This window comes from Gymnodraco acuticeps, unplaced genomic scaffold (assembly GCF_902827175.1).
Source record: "Gymnodraco acuticeps unplaced genomic scaffold, fGymAcu1.1, whole genome shotgun sequence".
Lineage (NCBI taxonomy): Eukaryota > Metazoa > Chordata > Actinopteri > Perciformes > Bathydraconidae > Gymnodraco > Gymnodraco acuticeps.
In genome coordinates, this window is record NW_022991013.1 from 193,918 (window position 1) to 211,980 (window position 18,063).

General features: G+C 39.5%; 1 protein-coding gene across 1 annotated transcript in view; it reads left to right on the forward strand.

Moving 5' to 3' along the window:
- Positions 1–1,706: 1,706 nt before the first annotated feature.
- chrnb1 (cholinergic receptor, nicotinic, beta 1 (muscle)) overlaps positions 1,707–18,063 on the forward strand; it is a 30,417-nt gene continuing 14,060 nt past the window's right edge. Inside the window, 4 exon segments of the mRNA XM_034236220.1 lie at positions 1,707–1,951; positions 10,055–10,188; positions 13,736–13,780; positions 15,033–15,142. Of these exon segments, the coding sequence (XP_034092111.1) occupies positions 1,891–1,951; positions 10,055–10,188; positions 13,736–13,780; positions 15,033–15,142 (350 nt within the window). The 5' untranslated portion in view covers positions 1,707–1,890.

An 18,063-nucleotide genomic window follows, 5' to 3' on the forward strand; every position in this document is an offset into this window, starting at 1 on the left:
TCAAAAAGAGCCAAACCCAGACATCAAGCTTGGAGAATAATTGGATTACCCTTTCTCCCAACAAAAGTGGCTGACCTGTTGTTGAAAGGGATTAATAGCACCAGATTGATGGTTTTGGAATAAGATGTTCAACCATGCCAGATTGCTTTATTAAGGTCTCCCCAAACCTTTTTGCTCATTACTGTAAGTATTCTTGTGTTACTTTTAATTGTAAACTGAACACAAAGATCAATTGGCAGACTTTTAATTTGAAATCTCAGATAGGACAAAGTTTATCTCTGCCAGGTAATTAGGTAAATAAGCACAAAGGAAGTGATTACACTGATGGATTTTCGATATAATCAAAGTGAGAAAAGTTGACACTGTGCTGGAATGAATTTTTAAAAACATCTCCAGCATCAAACTAATTAAATTGTTCTTACAGTGACATCAACTTTTTTGACGTGATCCGATTAATATCATTCCGTTACATGTCATTTGTTATTATTTACCGTGAAAATAACAATCATGGGTAAGCAATCTATCTTATTAAACTATACTATTTACTTCCAAATTAAACAGTGATCTATTATGGATGCCCTGAGAGAGTTCCCTGACTTTGACTCACTGCCAACAGTGTCTTCATATACACTCCCTCATGACCACAAATGTGATGTGTGACTTGACACTAGCTGCTAGCTGTTAATAGTTAGCTTCTATGCTAATTAAATTGGCAGGAGGCCAAATGGCAGTGATAGTGGATCGTAAATTACGGTGGTGTGGAAGGCCTGTGAATGTGAGTGAAAGCACAGTGGCATGAACCAAAGGGATATAGGCTGGTAGAGATGTGTTACTGCATAGGCCTTCAGGAAATACAGCAGTGTGGCAGTGAAATATTTTTGTTTAACTATACGGTAGGCATAATAGGAGTGGGTGACTGAACAATGCTCTTTTTTTGCAGAAAGGGCATTGTATATCACTTCTCCACCATACAAGACAACCATGCTTTCCATGTTTAATTTGAATAAGCAGTGAGGCCTTTAAGCGACTAACGATTAGTTTCTTTGCTACACTTTTCATTGCATTACTTGAAATGTTCAAGCCATTCATCACTTAATGGAAAGTACAGTAAGCTTTACATATATGGTAAGCTAAGAACCTCCACAAGTCAATGCCACTTTCGGAGAGAGAAGATTCCACATTATGAGGTGTTATGGTAGCTAATCTCTAGGTGACAAACACAATTATTTTAATTGTTTTTTTTAATATACAACATGATACATGTGGAAACAGAGGCTCGCCTACTCTACTTATTACATTTCACTAAATAAAGAGCACACCACCAGTACTTCTGCTCCTGAATGAAATTGCAAAGCACAGATTCCATTATGGACGCGAAATAAGCAAGATAGAGAAAATGAAGGTTTATCTTTAGGGCACAAAGTAAGTGTCAAATGTAGATCAATCATTGCTATAATTCCGAAGGTATCATAGCCAGTGACCCATTGAGTGTATTGTAGCTTCATTGTTTCCAATTTGGTTCTAAAAATACGAGAGAAGAAGATGAGGAAGCAGAGAAGGAAATGTCATATGAAGAACCAGTGAGAACTAGTGGTATGTAAGTACACTAAGCTCTCATTGGGCTTGAGTACAGCATGATCCACACTGACTGAGGGGGCGACCAGTGACACGCATCCCCCCCTCCCCAAGCATGTAATTGGAGGAGACAGCAGTTGGCCAGACTGGCCTGACTGACAGACAACAACAGTACACACCGACCAAACCAACATTTGCACTGAAAAGTTCCAGTCGGCCGCACTGGAAAGACAAAGAGGGACTAACAAAGTTTGGATTTATTTACTAAGGATCTGTTTGGCCTTGGGGGAGATATTTTTGGTTTGGGTTGCCACCATGAAAGGCCTGGATCTGCTCCTGCTGGCATGTTGTGTATGCTGCCTGAGCACATTGGGAGGTAAGTTGACACAAAATGCCAATGTAACCTAGCTGTAGTAGCCATGATACACATTTTACTTTGACAATACATTACTATCACATGTTGAATGCAACATTGAACAAGGAGTTCACCAGAACTAGCAACCCTGTCTCTGGGGCACAGTTCACATACTTATAGGACTTTTAAAGGTGTACAATAGTTACATTTCCGTTGGACATGGTGTGGAGATCAATTTAACATAATCCATAGGGCTTGGCAATACAGATCTGGACTATGAGAAGGGCAAAAGACGTCATAAACAAAGCTCAAGTTACTTTATTGTCCTTTAGCTCATGTTGCTTTAGTTTTCATGAATGTTTCCTTTCTGCCTCATTGACAAAACTGAATCACACCAAACATTAAACAGTAGTTAAATGTCACAGCATCAACACATTCTTTAAAATAAGTACACGGTATTTTAACTCAGAAGAGCCATACAAAATGCACAATTAGCAGCTCTGTGAGGCTGTACTTTGGCATTGCTTTGAGGTAAATGCAAACATTAGCATGCTAATGCTCAACGTGACTTGCTGACATGCTAATGTTTGGCACGTAATATTGGACAGGTTTAGCGTTATTAGAGCATGCTGATTGCATACCTACCGATTTGGGCGGTAGTCTACCACTTTTGAAATGTTTCTACCACCTACCGACTTAGCTGGCTTTCAATCTTCCCAAACTATAACAAATACAAATGACACTACATAGACACTGGACTCGACTTTTGGCGGACACCGTTTGCAACGTGTCTGTGATCGCATCATACAAAAACAGTCCTCTGTGTTCTGAAAGAGAAACAACGTGCAGACCGGGGGGAAAGGTGCCTTTCCTCTGCACCCCCGGGGCTGATGGGTAATCACTCCCAAATGAGTTTAAGGGAACAGAGACGAGGCATTTGAGTACTGCAGGATTTCCCCGTTAGTATCAGTGTCTCAAAACACATGTTGGCGACTGAAAGACATCCAGTGTTTGGTCTTTTCCTGAAGCATCCTTCACCTACAGTGTCTCAACTCAAAGAGGACCACAAACACACGCGCAAAATATAATACAACTTTGAGATTTGGGATATTTATCTCTTTTTCTGACATTTTCAACATGTCGTTACCTAATTTGGGCGTGCACATTTGCCGCGCGCAAACCTACCTCTTTTGGATTTGGAAAGGTTATGTGATTGTTGGTTGGAGTTAAAAATAAATTACAGCTGAGGTGAATGTGAGTTTCATAAGTTTAACAGGATGACTATTTGATGTAAAAAATTATAGTAATACAATAGATGCACATCGCATATTTCATATTTCATTTAAATGGAAACATTAGGGTAATGTTTAAGGTAAAGTCAGGTCACAACTCCAAAAACGTAACTAAATACCATCGAAAGTGACTTTAACCATAATAAATCGTTGGTCAGTTAAGTGGCCTCCATTTCTTCATTAAGAATAATTGGCTTTCTTGTTTGAGGCTGTTGATTTGATAACTAACCAACTTGTTATGGACAAGCACAGTGTATTCAAACCACTCAGAAAAATATTTGGTTCATATCGAACTGCTCTCAATGTCCATATGAAATCACTTTGGTCACTACTAATGGCGCATTTCCACTGCAGCACGTAGCACGGTTTATGCGGGCCAGGCCAAACCCGCTTTTTTTTGCTTTTCCGCTAGGGTAGTTCCGGCTCAGGGCTACTTTTTCACCTTTTTTCTGGCCCTCCAAAATCGAGGTTCTTACCGGGCCAACAACCGGGCTGAATATGCTAAACTAGTGACGTAAACACTCTCGACTGCTGAATGGTCAGAGATAATCGCTGGCAAGGGGGCTACTACTACAACAAAATGAACATATTTTACCGTGATTTAATTGTTATACACGTTTCAAAATGATGCCGAAGTAACAACATACTGATACCGGTCTGCAGACACAACCCAGTCTCACGGCATTTCGTGTTATAGTCACGACATTTAATCTATTGATTCGTGTTCACCAACACGATTTTCCCCTTTTTTTCGTGTCACACAGAACAATTTTAAAAGCAATGTATTTCTATTGGTAGTGTGTTTCGTGCCTGCAGCATGTATTTTTGTCCGTTCGGGTCCGGAAGCTGTAGGGTTCATAAAAACATGTTCTTACTCAATATCAAGCCACAGTTATTGTTTTTATTTGAAATCGTATAATGTTGGACTTTTTTTGTCATCTGTGAGGAAAAGAAATGGGGCTCAGAGCCTCAAAATACTGAAATCTGTATTTCAAAAAAATCTTTTGTTCCTTCTAATTTGTTATTATTTTCAATATAACACACTGTTATTTACTCACCAATAACACACAATTATCCTTGTTTTTATTTATTTGTTTAATTCCATAATCTCGGGCTTTTTTGGCATCCGTCCGGAACTGAATTTCAAAATAAAAATAACCGCAAACAGACGTAGGCCTATAAGGGACATTTCGAGCATCATTGCGATACACAGCCACTGAACTGATTACCCAAGATACTCAGCTATGGTTTAAGCTCGCTGATTGGATGTTTTAGCCGCAATGCATGTAGGGATATGCAGTAGCGTGGCGTGGGGAAAAAATTAGGGGAAGCCAATAATACGTCCTTTCTTTTGGGTCGGGGGTGTGGTGGTCAATGTAATAACGTAACCAGATGAATGATTACAGCACCCGATATCATTTTACACACATTTTTATCAGATTACAGGATAACGCCTGTTATCTAACCGACAGGTCCGCACGCACTCTCCAGCCCAAACTCTAATAAGCATTCATTCACAAACTAAATCAGGAGACCTTTAACGTTTTACGTTCGATTTGCTCCTTTTTTCCTCTCTGTACACAGCTCCAGTTTGGGCATTGGCTTGTTGTTCGTGCTGTAGCGGAAGTTTAGTACAATTATTTTTGATGAAATACTCCAAATCTCCACCCTCCATAATTGCACTTGCTTCAGTTGCTTGCTACTTTCTAACGGCGGTGAGAGTGGTGCAGTGACGCTATCTATCTTCTATCGATTCGATAATTATAAAAGTAGGGTAGGCATGTGGATATTATCCGACTGAACAAAACGTGCATTTATCTAACAGGTTCGTTTTCCACTGACCTTATTTCGAGCTATTTTCCTAAATCCTATGGAGAAATCCCATTCCTTTTTTGTCGAGGGAAACCGAGCGCAGCTTACTTCCGGACTTTAGGATGCGTCACTGCAACACTAAGTTGATGCGATTTGATTGGATTGTGAGGCAAGGGAAGCCAGCCGCCTCTGGCTTCCCTTGGCATGGCCCTGACCAATCACAGGTTGGCAGGGGCATCACGTGAGCCTCATCTGATTGGTCAATCCCTCAATTTCTTTTCACCACGGGAAGCCAGATTCGGCTGGCCTCCTCTCGCAACAGTGAGTGCAATCTACTGTTTCACCATAACATCTAGAGGGGCGCTGTTTCACTCTTTGTAAAATACTCAACGAGAATGGGGGAGAGACGGGCCGGCAGCAACACACAGCAAAGGAGAATTATCTAAACAAAACAAAGTGTTTTTATTTATTTATTTAAATTATAACTACAATCCGAAAAAACAGGGGAAGCCTGGCTTCCCTTGGCCTCCGGGAGAAAACGCCACTGGGGATATGGTGTTCATGCCATATCAAATCCGAAAAACAGAGAAAATAATAGAAAAAATAATACTTAATTCCGAGCGCTCTTGCTTTTCTCTTTGAAAGTCATAACATAACGGCATTGTAATACACGGTTTGGCTGCATTACATATTACAGATCTGCCGTAATTCTTATTATCTTTATTATCTTTTTATTATCTTTTATTGTTATCTTTTTATTTATTATTCATTATATGTATATTATTTATTATCCTGATGAGAAGACCTTTGGAAAAACTGGAAGAAATGCCGCCGAAACTGAATACTTGACGTGGATCATAAATATATCAACAATTAAACAACATCTTACATTTCTCTTCACACAATACGTCTCCTTGCCGTATCAACACTAATTCGGCTGACTTTTACATTTGATCTAATTCGTAGATAGGTTATATTTACACCATAACGGTGCACAGCTGATATAAAAGGACTTGTAGTTTTTAAAGATATTACTGATTTTCTTTGAATATAAGAATGTAAATACTGAGTCTGAAATAGTATAGCAATATGCTGTAAAATGATGTGAAAACATGAATAAAACTACACATCTTCAGATGTTGTACATACATAAGTGTCCTACTAATAATACACAGTTATTATGGCTGTGTGTACCTTGTGTGCACCACCTAGTGGTTAAAGCACGTTATTTAATTATTGTTTTTATGTGTTATATTTGATTAAAAAAATATTAAGAGTACATACTTTCATAGGGGGAAAGTAGAAGGTCAATGATAGAAATATAGAATATAAAAAATCAAGAAGATACTGTAAGTGATCTCTACAATAAAACAGTTTAGTGCCGGATGTACAAAGATATTAATAGGAGAAGGTGCAAAACAGAAAAACGAATTAACCTTTATTTAATAATACTTTAGATTAAGGTCTTCTTTTAAATAAGAAATAAGCTTTGGGGGTATCTATCTACAGATAAATATTAAGCCTGACAAAGTACTTAACGTCTAATATATTGCTTTCCTGCAATGTTAACTATGTTGAAGCACTTATTTTAACTGATATTATACATATTAATTATACTCTTATGTATGTACATAGTATAAGAAATGTGCAGAATAGGACAGTTTAATGGTGGAGGTACACACATATTGATAGATGTCTTGTAATGCACTGTTGAGGAACCTGCGACCCAAGTTTTTCATTCATTGCATAACTACACCATAGTTGTGTATGATATGTCAATAAACCTTAGAAAATCTTGAAAGGGATGTGCAAAATAGCCATTATACAGTCTTTAATGAACTATTAGTAGAGAATAACGAGTAATGAATATACTTTATTACTCGTTTCCATTCATGTCAATTGCAGATACATGTTTAGTCTTCTCAAGCACCAACTATCAACTATCTCTCCTGATTGTTGGCACTTGACAATCACCTTCCCTGAATTTTTCTCAGGTGTAACTAAAGTCTGATTTAAGGGTTGTTTATATTTCCCATCATTAATCAGAATCTGCAAAGTAACTCAAATACGTGTAGTGGAGTACAAATACCAGGTTAACCTCTGAATTGTAGTGGAGTAGAATTACAAAGTAACAATGAGCTGTCATGTGGGTATTAATGCTGCGCATTATGGACACAAGCGATTTTCACCCATTTATTAATTATATGTTTTACATTTGATAGCACCAATGTGTTTAATACTGGCAACTTCTAATTGTGGGAAAAACGAAAACGTTCAGTAGAGACGTCCCATAGAACATTTTGCCAAACACAATAGCCAGCATGTGTAGTTCTGGGGGGGCGTTCGATTCCAGTTTTGGATAGTCTGGCGTGGTTTCGTTCCATTTCAAACAGCTGTTTGACGCTCTGCGTAACCTTGGGGCACTGCCACTCCAACATCCAATCCCAGAGCTTGAAGATTAATCACGTGGACTGTAGTCCTAAACGATAGCTGGGGATTATGGGTAGTGTAGTGTCTTCGGCCATCCTGAACTCAAATGTTTTTAGGATTTGATATGGCATGAACACCATATCCCTACATGCATTGCGGCTAAAACATCCAATCAGCGAGCTTAAACCATAGCTGAGGATCTTGGGTAATCAGTTCAGTGGCTGTGTATCGCAATGATGCTCGAAATGTCCCTTATAGGCCTACGTCTGTTTCCGGTTATTTTTATTTTGAAATTCAGTTCCTGACGGACGGCTAAAAAGCCTGAGATTATGGAATTAAACAAATAAATAAAAACAAGGATAATTGTGTGTTATTGTTGAGTAAATAACAGTGTGTTATTTTGAAAAGAATAACAAATTAGAAGGAAACAAATATTTAAAAAAATACAGATTTCAGTATTCTGAGGCTCTGAGCCCCATTTATTTTCCTCACAGACGACAAAAAAAGTCAGACATTATACGATTTCAAATAAAAACAATAATCGTGGCTTGATATTGAGTAAGAACATGTTTTTATGAACCCCACAGTTTACGGTCTTCCAAGACCCGAACGGACAAAAAGACGTGCTGCAGGCACGAAACATACCAATAGAAATACATTGCTTTTAAAATCGTTCTGTGTGACACGAAAAAAAGGGGAAAATCGTGTTGGTGAACACGAATCAATAGATTACATGTCGTGATAACACAAAATGCCGCGAGACTTTTTCTGAATGGAGATCGGATCGATCAGGCTAAGCTTACGTTGTATATGCTCCGTCCACACTCACAACGGCCTACAGACATAAATAAACCAGCAACTGTATTCACCATGACACAGACAGTCTGTGGTTTGTACTTGTTTAACTTTTGTCTAGTTTCTGAACAGATATGAGGAGCTGTGAGCTCTGAGTGCTAACAGCTAACGGCTGATGTTTTGGTTTTGTGGTTCGCATTGAAGATGACGTCACAGCAGTTTTACGCAGCGTTACTCCGCCCGCCGAACAGCCGATCGCCCCGCCTACACTGCGTTACTATAGTTGCTATCCCAGATGGTAAACTGTAATGGAAACGCAGCATAAAGTGAGCCTGGCCTACCAAGGCCTAACTATGCCGTGCTAGGTCCTGCAGTGGAAAAGCGCCATAAGTGTGCCAACTTTTTACTTTTATCATTAGAATTCTCATAAACACTTCCTTTGTCCTATGTCATTTATTCAAATGTGCTTATTTCTTTCAGTTATATGCATTGCAAGCATCCTTCACTGGCCCAACATTACCCTAACATCAACTTTGTACTTTAATCTGTCTAATTACCAAGTCAGTTCACTTGAAATAAGAAAAGAGTGAAAAATGCTAAATCCCAGCTCTTTAAAACCACCTCACAGCCTCGCCCATCAGCAGCCATGTTTCCCTCCGCCTAGCTAATAGGGCTGCCTTGCTTGGTGATCGTTGTCATTTATTCCTGTCAGGTCAGATCCTGCCGGGGCCACAGCCATGCCAAACGTGATGAATGCTGCATCACCAGAGCTGCCGATTATAAATGTGTCTAACCTTCCAAAACTGGAGGAGGAAATGGTTGGAAATAAAGCAGGAATAATGTATGAATATGGTGTGGGGTGTAAGCGTTTGCATTTTGTTAGGTAGACAGCTTTACAAGCGAGTAGGAAGCCACAATAACTGATGCTTCTATAAGACATATATTATGGTCCGAGGGATATTTTGCATTGGCTTTTGACCATAGCTTTTTACGGTATATGTCACAGTAGTGTTAAATGTTGATAATGAAACATTTCTTACAGCTTATTTTTATGTTATTTGCCCATTTGAATGGTGGTAATTGTATCTTTCAAGGAAAATGTCTAACTAAAATCAAAGACCTTAAAATTCCCTTTGATAAGGAAGACTGCAAACAAAGCAAAAGAACAGAAGATAATGGACTATATTTGTAAATTAACCATACCATTCTCCCTTTGCATGAAGTCACACACTTCACTTTGATCTTTTACCCAATCCCTTCACAAGCCTCCGCTCCACTCTCTTCCACCAACACTCATTGTATTTGTGTACCTTTTGTTTTTTTTCAATGTGAGTTGGTGCTGAGACAATAGATGGGATTATATCTAGTCGGGGAGGATGTCCCATTGATTTCATTGACCTAACCCTAGTCTGGCTTTCTAAGGGTTAGGGCTTTCTACTGTGCTAACTAATTCTGGGAAGCATCAACTCAATGTGCACTTTTGACACACCTGCAAAACAAGAGGGTACATCCAGGTAGCATATTTGGATGCACGACACACCCTACCTGCCAATCAGTAAACTTCACCCTCACTTGTCACCAGTGTGTTGGATTTTGCACCTTGCTGACACTTTAGTTCAAAGTCTTTGGGTACATTCTAGGAATTTTAAGCAGTAAGAGGGTCGGGCATTGAGCATATAAATGGAAATTGGTTCCCAATAGTCGCCACGTTAACTGCTATTGTTTGCTTAAGGGGTTATGAACATAATCCATTATCAACAGAATCAATGAAGCCTTCTATATATTTTTGATTTAGGTGCGTTGGATGAGGAGAAGTCTCTGATGGTGAAGCTCTTTACCAACTACAACCTAAAGGTTCGGCCAGCATTGAGCCCCGAAGATAGGGTGGTGGTTCGAGTGGGGATGGTCCTCTCCTCCTTGGTTGGACTGGTGAGGCCCAAGACCCTTACACTTAGTTGTTTACACACTCACATGCACAACCAGAACACAACACAACAGTGGCAGGTATATAGACAAACAGTTAATATTTGGCCACCTATGTCTTCCATTAACTGAAAAGCAAATGTGCCGGAAATCAAGCCATTTATTCATAAGTAAATAGCAGATGCGACTTGAAGCTGGATTAACACTTCTCTGTTTAAATGCTTTTATAAAGGCTAAAATAGAATCATTAAATGGATGCCCCACTATCATACAACTAATGCATTTTTTTTCCAACGAAGGTCTCCCAATGGTGCCTTCACACCGGACACGAATATACGTTTTTATTGCGTAACATTTGAGTTTACTTGCGTCACCCAAATAAATGCGCCATTGATGAGGCGTGGCCTAAAGTCCCAACAACAGGTTTACGTTAATCCTAAAAACAGTGTTTGGTTTCTTTCCAAAATGAATTATGGAAGATATGACAACTGTTTCTGCGTTTACCCCTTTTGTACACTTTTGTTCTGCGTTTCTGCGTTGTACCTGCTTTGGAAGTCCTACAAACAGGAACAGTAAACGTCGTAGTGTGTGAGTTCATAACATCATCAAACGTTGCACACAGTTGGGTGAATTCTGTAGTGTTCTACAGGAACTCCGCTTAAATAACTGCAGATTCCAGCGCTATTTGAGGATGACCAGTTTCCTGTTTGATGGCCTGTTAGCTCGGGACTAAGCTAACAGAGCCTGTGAGCCTTACATCTCCACTCAAGGTCAGTCTCACTCACGAGAGGAAGTCACATGGGACCCTTGAGATCTGGAGTGGAACGTTCTTGAAAACTGACCCACTTGGATGTTCCGTCCCCCCCCACCCTTGACTTGTCTGCTGGATAACAGCAGTGTTATTATTAACATTTCCCCCCAACATAAGCCTGAGGTGAATTCAAACAGTTACAGGAAGTATCAGTAAGGGATAGGTTAGTGATGAGTTTTTGTGAGGGTGAGAGAGGGAGATGGTTTAAGTCAACCTCCCTCTATCCCACCCCACACCCCCCTACTGCTTTCTGTCCCAGCTGTCTCCCTGACATTCCTTCATGCGTTTTAAATAGCCGGCCTGGCTCAGGGAAGCTCCACCTTCCGGATGGTCGGATCGTCACATGGACACAAACACACACATTTATTCATTTCCTGTTGTGGACATGTAGCCTACACAAGCACACACCTTCACAGCACTGACACTATCACTTTCATCTGGGCAAAATTAAGGGCAGATGAAAACTTACTATAGGCAAAAGTTCCTAATTTTTAGCTTAAAGGTCATGTCGGACAAACCCTTCTACATTTATCTGATGGCAGTATAGCATATCATATCTGATCAAGCACCAAGGTTACATCAAATTCATGACAGCAGTACGTTGCCATCATTTCTTTCATATTAATGCTGTCAAACTAACATGAAAGTGTCAGAAGCACAAGGTTAGGAATGCAGGAACAGAGAGAGAAGAATGTGTGTCTTGTTCCGTCTCCTAAGATCACTGTAATATATTCAATATGAATTCTCTGCGAAGCACAAAATCTGTTTAATATAGTTTGAAACACTGTGAAAGAGCCATGTTTAGGATGTTGAGAAATCTACTAAATGTTTTCCTCTTGTGACACAAATGGGCCAGAAGATGAAAAAAAACATGATGATAAATAAATAAATCTCCAATTGAACGTTTTATTCAGTATTGGAGCATATTTTGAATTTCGCTAGCAGATTTGACTTCAAAATGACAATGGAATTGATGTGAATATGTGTTCTTGTCACTCATGTGAGGGGGAAATATAATGTAACATGTGAGGGAACGGAAAAAACTAACTTTGGTCTCTCAATATTGATCAGAGCAATTAATTCACAGTACATTTCTCACAGTAAAATTGACTCAAATTGAAGAAAATGTTACTCTAAAAATATTACATTTGGTCCCAACCTATATAGAGTAAAATGTACTCTTTGTTCAGAGTTGTATTTTTAGAGTTAATTTTACTCTATGTGCTTAGATTTGACTCTGCTTAATGGTTATTTACTCTATGTAGTGTATATTAAAAACAACTCTACTGCCATTTTACTCATAATAGAAGGTCATTTTACTCCCAATCGAACGTCATTTCACTCCCAATCGAATGTCATTTTACTCCAAATAGAAGGTAATTTTACTCCCAATAGAAGGTCATTTTACTCAGAATAGAATAAATGAACCATAATGATCTTTATAATAAAAAAGGTCAATAAACCAAAGTGCTGAAGTAACACGTGTGGGCGTGTGTGAAGCTGACCATTGAGCGGCCCGACCAAGCAAGGAGGCAGAGAGTTAAAATACAACCCGGTGTGGGCATTTATTCATCGCTGTGGTTCATGATACACAGCCTCAATATGACTCTCACGTGAACACAGTCACCAGCAACAAGGACCTCACACACACTAACAGGACAAAACATAACCTAAATACACACAGGACTAATCAAACCAACAAGACACAGGTGAGGAGGGAGGAGAAAACACAGGGGCACCAGGTGAACACAATCACCATCACCAGCAACAGACAAGACGGGAGGGGGAACACTTTTCAAATTACAACAGGAAACAGAGACAGACAAACTAAAACATAGACAGATCGTGACAAATAGATGCATACATGACATAGATTCCTGTGCAATGTTTTAGCGTGGAACAAAGTAATATACTTCGCCAATAATGAAGCTATATAATATAAGAGACCGAGATCTACGGCCCCAGAGATCACCTCCGTTACAGCGTGGTCATGGTTTGACTCCAATAGAATTGACTCTGCATTTTTGATCGCACTCTAGAAGCTATGAGTAATAAATACACTCCAAAATGATTAAATATCACTATTTCAGAGCAAAATAGTAATTACTCTGGAAAAAATACTCACCAATATTTCCTGTGTTCCTTATTAAAATGTATTATCCATGAACAAGCTCCAGAAGTCATCTTTGAGAAAAAGCTTTTTGCAAACATCACTATAAGATACAATAGGATAAACTTCATTGATCATAAATTGGGAAACGTTTTCATTGCAGCAGCATGTAAAACAAGTATTGCATATGAGTAGAAAATAAACAATTATACAATATAAACATCTAAAAAAACAGAACTAAAATGGTGAAAATATAAAAGTTGACCATGAGAAAAAAACATGTAAACTATCTGACAAATAAAACATTATTGATAAGCTAAATTACAGCTAACACAATAAAGAAATTGGATTTTATTTACATTTAGTATTTACAATGACATATTCAATGAAATATATATGTAAAATGTACAGTGAGAAGTTATAAGTCCATTACAGAAAAGATAAACTATGGAGCAGTGCTCAGAAGTAGATCACCAAGCAGTTAAACAAGTGTGTGAAAATGTAAAATTGAAGTTAATTTGCAAAGATGATCCCTGTAGTGAAAATGTCCAACATTATGATAAGACTCATCTTATCAATCATCACAACACTACTTGGAAGATGTACCAGTAACACACTAATTTTTGTTTCAGAATATGAAGAATGAAGAAATGAGCACAGTTGTTATCATGAATCTGGTAAGTGTGTTTGTTTAAGGGAAACAAGAGCTTGTTACTACTAAAACAGAAAGTTGCATTCATTATGCACTATAAGTGATTGCTTCCTTCTATTTCATATGATTCATCATATCATTATTCCTCAAATAAGCACGTTAACATGATACCTCCTTTCCCCTGTAGCCTATAGCTCATTTACGATACACCCCACAAATAACCAAGCGAGAACACTTGGAATAGTCCTAATAATGTGCAAAATGAAAAATTATGCAAATGGTGTTTTGTTATGCAAGGACAAATGCACAAGGGAATCATCCCGGTGGAATGTAATTACAGAAGTGGGAAACATCTACTGGTGAAATGACAAATTGGTTAGACGTGTAAATGTATACTGTGTTCACACCGGACGCAATGCGAATATTCGCATCGCTCTAATCGCTCGAGTTTCACCCATGTTTCACCGCAGCTGCCAGCTGTGTTTACTCGCATCATTCAAACAAGACGCGCTGGCTCGGGAGCTAACTACAACAACATGAACATATTTTACCGTGATTAAATTGTAATACACGTTTCTAAATGATGCCGAAGTAACAACATACTGAAACCGGTTCGTAAAAACCATGAGTTAATGCTTGACAAGTCTGCAGACAAGACAGCAGGCGAAAAGCCTTTTAAAATGCTTGTTTTCTGAATGGAGATTGGGTCGACCAGGCTAAGCTAACGTTGGATATGCTCATTCCACACTCATAACAACGGCCTACAGACATAAATGAACCAGCGACTGTATTCGCCATGACACAGACAGTCTGTGGTTTGTACTTGTTTAACTTTTGTCCAGTTTCTGAACAGATATGAGGAGCTGTGATCTCTGTGTGCTAACTGCTAACAGCTAACGGCTGATGTTTTCTGGTTGAACGTCAGTGACGGCAGGCTGAGATCCTCACCGCTGATTGGCTTCCGCGAGAACGCGTCACGTGGATTTGACGCTCGAGTTGAAAAAATTGAACTCTCGCGTTTGACGCGGCACCGTTCAATCGCGTGATTCGCGCCATATCCACCGCTTCATGCTCGCCGTTGGAGCGAATTTGCGTCTGTCTGCGTCTCTGCATTGACTGTACATGTAATCGCACTGACCGGCCGCCCCCAAACATCGCATCGCGTCCGGTGTGAACGCAGCATAAAGCTTCTGTTTCTGTCACTTTATGTCTGTCTGTTGTTTCTGCCCTTTTTAAGTAATTGTTATTCCAACACAAACTCTTAACTTTCCAAACAGGAATGGACGGATTATCGGTTGCAATGGAAACCCAAGGAGCATGATGGGATTAACGTGATGCGAATCCCCGCTGTGAAGGTTTGGCTGCCTGACATGGTCCTCTTCAATAAGTAAGCACAAGCCCTGCACTCCCTTTGGCATGAATTAATAAGCTCCAGAGAGTTGAGGAGACAAACTATTTGGTCTCTTTCCAAACTTTCCACATTATCTGTGAAGGATGGTTTCTGCGTAGGCCATACATAGCATCGAGTGAATAAGAGCGACACATGTTTTATGAGGAAAATACTGGGAATGCCTTTTCATTCAGTCGTTACATCCACCCTGCTCATAGCTCGGCAATTGTCAAACAGCTAGCTAACTCTTCCTGTTTGTTATATAATCAACTTTACATATGCTCCCTACATCCTCCATTTAAGGTCATGATAACACGAGTTGTCATTTAATATAAAAGCTCTAATCCTTGTCATGACCCCAATGGCTGCTCTCGGCTAGGTCTGCAGGAGAGAGATTCAGAGTATCTTTTTAAACAGCTCATGCAAAGCACTCTGGTGCACTAAGTTAACATTTGTGAATGATCAATGATACACTTGTCTAGTCTACAAAATGGTAGATATTGGTATTTCACATCAAAAACAGCAGCAAGGAAATGCAGTTTGGTGGTTTTATTTTTCTTCTAATACATTGCTGATACGAAGCCATTAAACCAGGAATTGAACTGTTGTAAGAATAGTTACGACAGTTCCTGTTTCCACTTGAGTCAATTTTTATAATTTGGCACAAACATCAATAACCTAATTAGAATTTGGTGGTCAAAGCTGAACGTAAATGTGACCTTAGGAACACGTTTTTGGCTCCTTGACTAGGCATACATCTGCAAGGCGGTGTTGAGGAATATTTTTGCTTGTTGTTAGCCTTTGACCCAGATCATCATTCTTTATGCTCAGTTTCCCGTTTCTCATGGCTCAGGCGTGTAGCCCTGGAGAGTTGCTGTTATCTTTTTCTATTGCCAGTTTATTGTCCAGGGACACCTGGAAGTCCAGCATATCAGATGTACAAGTTCCTCTGGAAGATAACCTTAAGTTATGGACAAACAGTTCTATTGTCCTGCTTATCTTAATATGAAGAATGTTGATTTATTCTTTAAGAACTAGTTAAAATCTCTGACTAGGGGAAAGATTCTTCAGAATTGGTTTGGGCAACCGCTGTGTCACCTCATGGCTGCAGAAAATGTCTTTGCCAATTCTCAATTGTTTAAGTTTTCCATTACAGGCTATTTCAAGTTATTGTTTGTCATTCCTCCTCAAGCACAATTTGAAAAAATAATGCTTCAATACATTATTCAAGAAATACAGATATAAGAGTCTTGACGATAACTGATCTTGTAGAGAGGACAAAGTATTACGTCTGAACAGTGGCCTTCGAATGACACACTGTACTCATTTGCTACATGTCGTCCTCTATTTAGCTGTTTATCTCTTGCCAAATAAAGTTAAAAAAAAACTAAAACATTATATACAAAGGAAGAAACCTTTACAGATATAAAGGTAGATAGAAAATGTCCTTTGTACTGTAAGTGTGGGAGAAACTTCTGTGTAGCAATGCAGTGGGAGTCACCGACCCATGAAGGAGACACGGGATGAGCAGGAGCTTTGATGTCAAACACTGATGGTTTATTAGGAGCTTCGGCCGGAGGATTCACATCACAAGTCACACAGTCAGAGGTTCTGACTTCACGGGAGATGCCACGTCAATTCTGAAGAGCCTCTCTCTTGCTAGACCTTTTAACTGGTTCACAGAGAGTAATCAACATATTTGAGGAGATAGCCTAATCAGCTGGGCACACTGAATTACTTGCGTCTGACACTTATAGCCTCGAAGATTTCACACCTTGGAGTCCACAAACACAGAGAAGGAAGTGTTCCAGCGTTCTTACAACAATAAACCATTTGTGACCGAGAGTTGCCCGGTCATAAACTGGGAACAACAACATATGGCTGAAGCAGCCCATTTCCTTAAGGGAGATAACCAGTGGCGAACCGTCAGGGCCTTCAAGGTATTCAGAGAATACCCTGGAACACTCAGATAAAACAAACAAAAAATCGATGTAATAAAATGTATTTAAAATGAATAAATGAGAATGGTATCTGTGTTGTTGATCTGTAATATTACAGTGTTACGTTGATTTGTTTGTCCTTCTCGGACCATGCACTACGCATTTCAGTGGTTTTGTGTTAGAAAAGAAAGCAACCAATCAGATCTTGTTCTGGGTCTCTGGGTAGAATATCCGTCAACCAAGGTATTCTACATCCTTGATAGAATGCCCTGGCCGTTGCACTGAATGAGAGCGTACGTTTGGACTGACAGTTTGATCAACCAATCATATATTGATTTTTAGCCAACGGGCGTATTCTTTCAGAGTTTCCCTCGGTTCCAGAGTACTCTAGAACAATGCTTCTCAAACTTTTTTCAGTAATCTACCCCCTGTGAAACATTTTCTCAGCCAAGTACCCCCTGACCGACCCGGGACATTTTTGATAGAAAAAGCCTATATACATAATTACAATATAGTGATGTTCCATCAGTGTGTGATTTATTAACTCCTTCATGCATGAATTACAACAAACTAAGGATATTTCCATCTTTATGCATGAATGAGCCCGGCAGTGGCTCAGTCAGTATAGGGGCTTGGACTATGAGCCGTAGGGTTGCTGGTTCAAGTCCCCGACTAGACCTAAATATGGAGTGTGGACTGCTACTTGGAGAGGTCCCAGTTCACCTCCTGCCCTGCCATGGTTCCCTTGAGCAAGGCACGGGACAACCCCCTTCCCCCCTCACTCCCATTGCTCCCCGGGCGCTGTCCAATAGCTGCCCACTGCTCCTAGTACTAGACTCCTGGTACTAGGATGGGTTAAAAGCAGAGAACAAATGTCACCATTAAAGAGGGTTTCATCGCTCTCTATTCTATCTAATAATGAAAACAAATTAAAACAGATTTTTCCAAGGAGTTTTTCAATTGAAGTAATATATGTTT